This window comes from Apodemus sylvaticus, chromosome 16 (assembly GCF_947179515.1).
Source record: "Apodemus sylvaticus chromosome 16, mApoSyl1.1, whole genome shotgun sequence".
Lineage (NCBI taxonomy): Eukaryota > Metazoa > Chordata > Mammalia > Rodentia > Muridae > Apodemus > Apodemus sylvaticus.
Genome location: NC_067487.1, coordinates 61,143,089 through 61,145,755, shown reverse-complemented (window position 1 = coordinate 61,145,755; position 2,667 = coordinate 61,143,089). Strand labels below are relative to the sequence as shown.

The window sequence follows — 2,667 nt, the reverse complement described above, 5'->3', positions numbered from 1 at the left end:
TGTGTCAGATGGGTAAAGCAAGAAAAGAATACTTTGCACGCATACCAACACCATTCAAGGCATTCTCCTTCACACAATAACGTCAAATCTTTTATTTTGAAGCAGCAGGGAGAGAGCCCATCCGCTCTCTGAAGGGAACTGCAAACTTTATTGTTGCTAAAGCCAGGCTCCGGGGACACAGGAGCACTCCTTTGGGGGAAAGAGGGAATATGGGGACGGAAGGTGGAGGCTGTCATCCCTTCACAAGCACTTCAAGAGGAAAGAATTGCAGGAAGTTCCTCGGGGACAGTCACACAGCTTCCCGATCCTGGCCCCTTTCCTCACTGCGCACTGCTCTCCAGCGTCACACTGTCAACAACACAACCGATGGTTACTGGGGTCCCAAGGGAGCGTCCTCATGGGAGAGAGGACCAGACTACTACCATCAGCTCAGGTTGAAGCAGTCAGATCCGAAGCCAGGAGGCCTCTGGCTCGCAATTTCAGAAAGAGGATATTTAAAGGAAGAAATGCAAATGATTGATCCCCTTCAACATTCTTCTGCCTTTGGGGAGGGACCACATTTTCAGCTTCCTTTTCTTGTTACCTAAAGATGGGGAGAAAACCACCCAGATCCTTGCTTCTAACAAATGTACAATAAAATTTCCCATAACCTTTGCTCTCTACTTTCCCACTTCCTCGCCCAAAGAAGGAAAACAAAAAAAGTGTGTGTGTGTGTGTGATTTTAACCTAGAGCTGTCCAACAAAGGTGACCAGTCCTGAAAACTTTTATCACAAAAATTTAAGAAACAAGACAACAACGACACGATACAAATGAAAAAAAAAAAAAATCTCGCCCGCTCTAGGAGGAATTAGAGAGAACAGAATAGATTCAAGGGCTCGCCCATCTGAGATGTTTCAGGAAATACTCTCACTCAGATCATAAGTCTATTTTCTGGCCCTAAGTAGCCTGTTCTCTCTTGTTCTTGAAGACCTAGGAGCAAGGGGCAAGGGCAGAAACAAAGGGGATGTTCCGGGCAAATGCATCACCTACCTGCTCAGTCACCTGCTAGAGTAAAGACCAGGTGTAAGATTCTAGGCAATCTTTTCTCCTGGAAAAGTAAGGAAAAAGGGACCCAGAGCCTTACCATGGGGACTTGGCCGTACTTCTTCTCGTAGATCGGAATGCGTTTACTCTTGAGCTTCTTCAGGACTTCCTGCAGCGCTTCGATCTGCAACACAGCGCCGGGAGCCCGAAGTTGCCGCCTTGGCTGCGAGCCCAGCGCAGGTGCTCACTTTCAGCCCAGTTAAAAGGAGCCCGGGACACACAACCGCGGGGCAGCAGGACTCGGGGGACAAAAGGAAGCCTCGCAGGCAAAATCCCTAGACCTGACCTCACCTTCCAGAGCCTCCAAGGCTCATAGTGCCCAGACCGGCCACAACTAGGGATTCTCTCGACAAGCAGCCCGCAGCCCGTGAACTCAAATATCTTTGTCTGGTAGAGGGTACCCAGGGTACTTTTTTAAAAATTCAGCGTCAGGGGCTCTGCCCTCTGGGATGGGACTGGGATGGGGGGCACACACGCAAAGCAAGGGCCCTGTGGTAGCCCAGGGGGAACCCCGAGGCGAGGGAAATACTGACCAGCTCCTTCTCATGGGACGCGTCATCCACGGCAGAGTAGATGTCCAGGGCTCGGGGCTGCAGTTCGGCATCCTCCTGGGCACCGGCACCCAGCAAGGGTAGCAGTAGCAGCAGGGCGGCGCCCAGGAGGGGTAGCAGCCGGAGGCGGGAGCTCTCCATGGTTCTGGACCTCCTCGCTGCTCGGGCACTGCGCTCTCCCGCTTCTTATAGCTGGTTGAAATCCGGTGCCGGGAAGAGGGAGGGGGAGAAGAAGGACGGGGGTGTAGAGGAGAGCCCGGGTCAGCCGTCTGTAGGCAGCGCTCCGCTGCCGTTTGACGTCAATGCCCGCCGGGCTCCGGGAGCCCGGGAACGAGGCTCTGCGCACAGATGGGCTGGAGCGCAGAAAACAAGACCCCGTGCCCCCAAATGCTGTCCGCCCTGTAGCCAGGCACGCATCCCTAGGGGCCAGAGCTGAAACTGAGGGGCAAAAGGTGGGGGATATGGAGCGGGAGGGCCCATGAAATGGAAAATGCCTTCGGGGCAATGAACAAGCAGAAGAGTTGCTTCCCCCAGCTTAGCGATGGTAGGTAGATGCACCAGAGTTCTGCTCACAGGCTCTGCCTCTCTCACCCCCAAGCCCCGTGTGTGGCAGCAAGAAGGATATGTGGACTCGGCAGACTCACTTCCTGAGCACGATTCTAGGCAAGCTAGGGAGTGAGGGAGACACTCAGGAAACTAGACAAAGGGTCCTCTGCACCAAGCGGTTATGTGATATTAATAACCCGAAGAGGAAATTAGAGTAACCCAACTAAACAGAGGCCAGAGAACCGGACGTGGTTCCAGTTCTGGTCTAATCACTTCCAAAGTCTGTACCTTAGAAGAAAGTCAACCTTACTGAGGGGCTGATAGATGGCTCAATGATTAAGAGCACATACTACTTTTTACAAGGCCTGAGTTCCCAGCACCGCAGGCACCTGCACTCGTGTATACCTACTTACACATATTTGGGTAATTACTACTGAAATAGTAGCACATCTTTAAAGAACCCCTCTGAACCTTTGTCTTATAAAA

At 52.3% G+C, this 2,667-nt stretch overlaps 1 protein-coding gene across 2 annotated transcripts; it reads right to left on the bottom strand.

Moving 5' to 3' along the window:
- Positions 1-240: 240 nt before the first annotated feature.
- Cartpt (CART prepropeptide) lies at positions 241-1,778 on the bottom strand. Of its 2 annotated transcripts, none has more exons than XM_052159988.1 (3): positions 1,618-1,778; positions 1,125-1,247; positions 241-348 (listed from the first exon to the last, which is right to left on the bottom strand). In XM_052159988.1, the coding sequence occupies exons 1-3, from the start codon at positions 1,774-1,776 to the stop codon at positions 241-243; spliced, it is 390 nt and encodes a 129-aa protein (XP_052015948.1). In that variant the 5' UTR covers positions 1,777-1,778. The 2 variants fall into 2 exon arrangements, with proteins under 2 accessions (XP_052015948.1, XP_052015949.1); XM_052159989.1 differs by having other exon boundaries at positions 1,125-1,208.
- Positions 1,779-2,667: the final 889 nt, after the last annotated feature.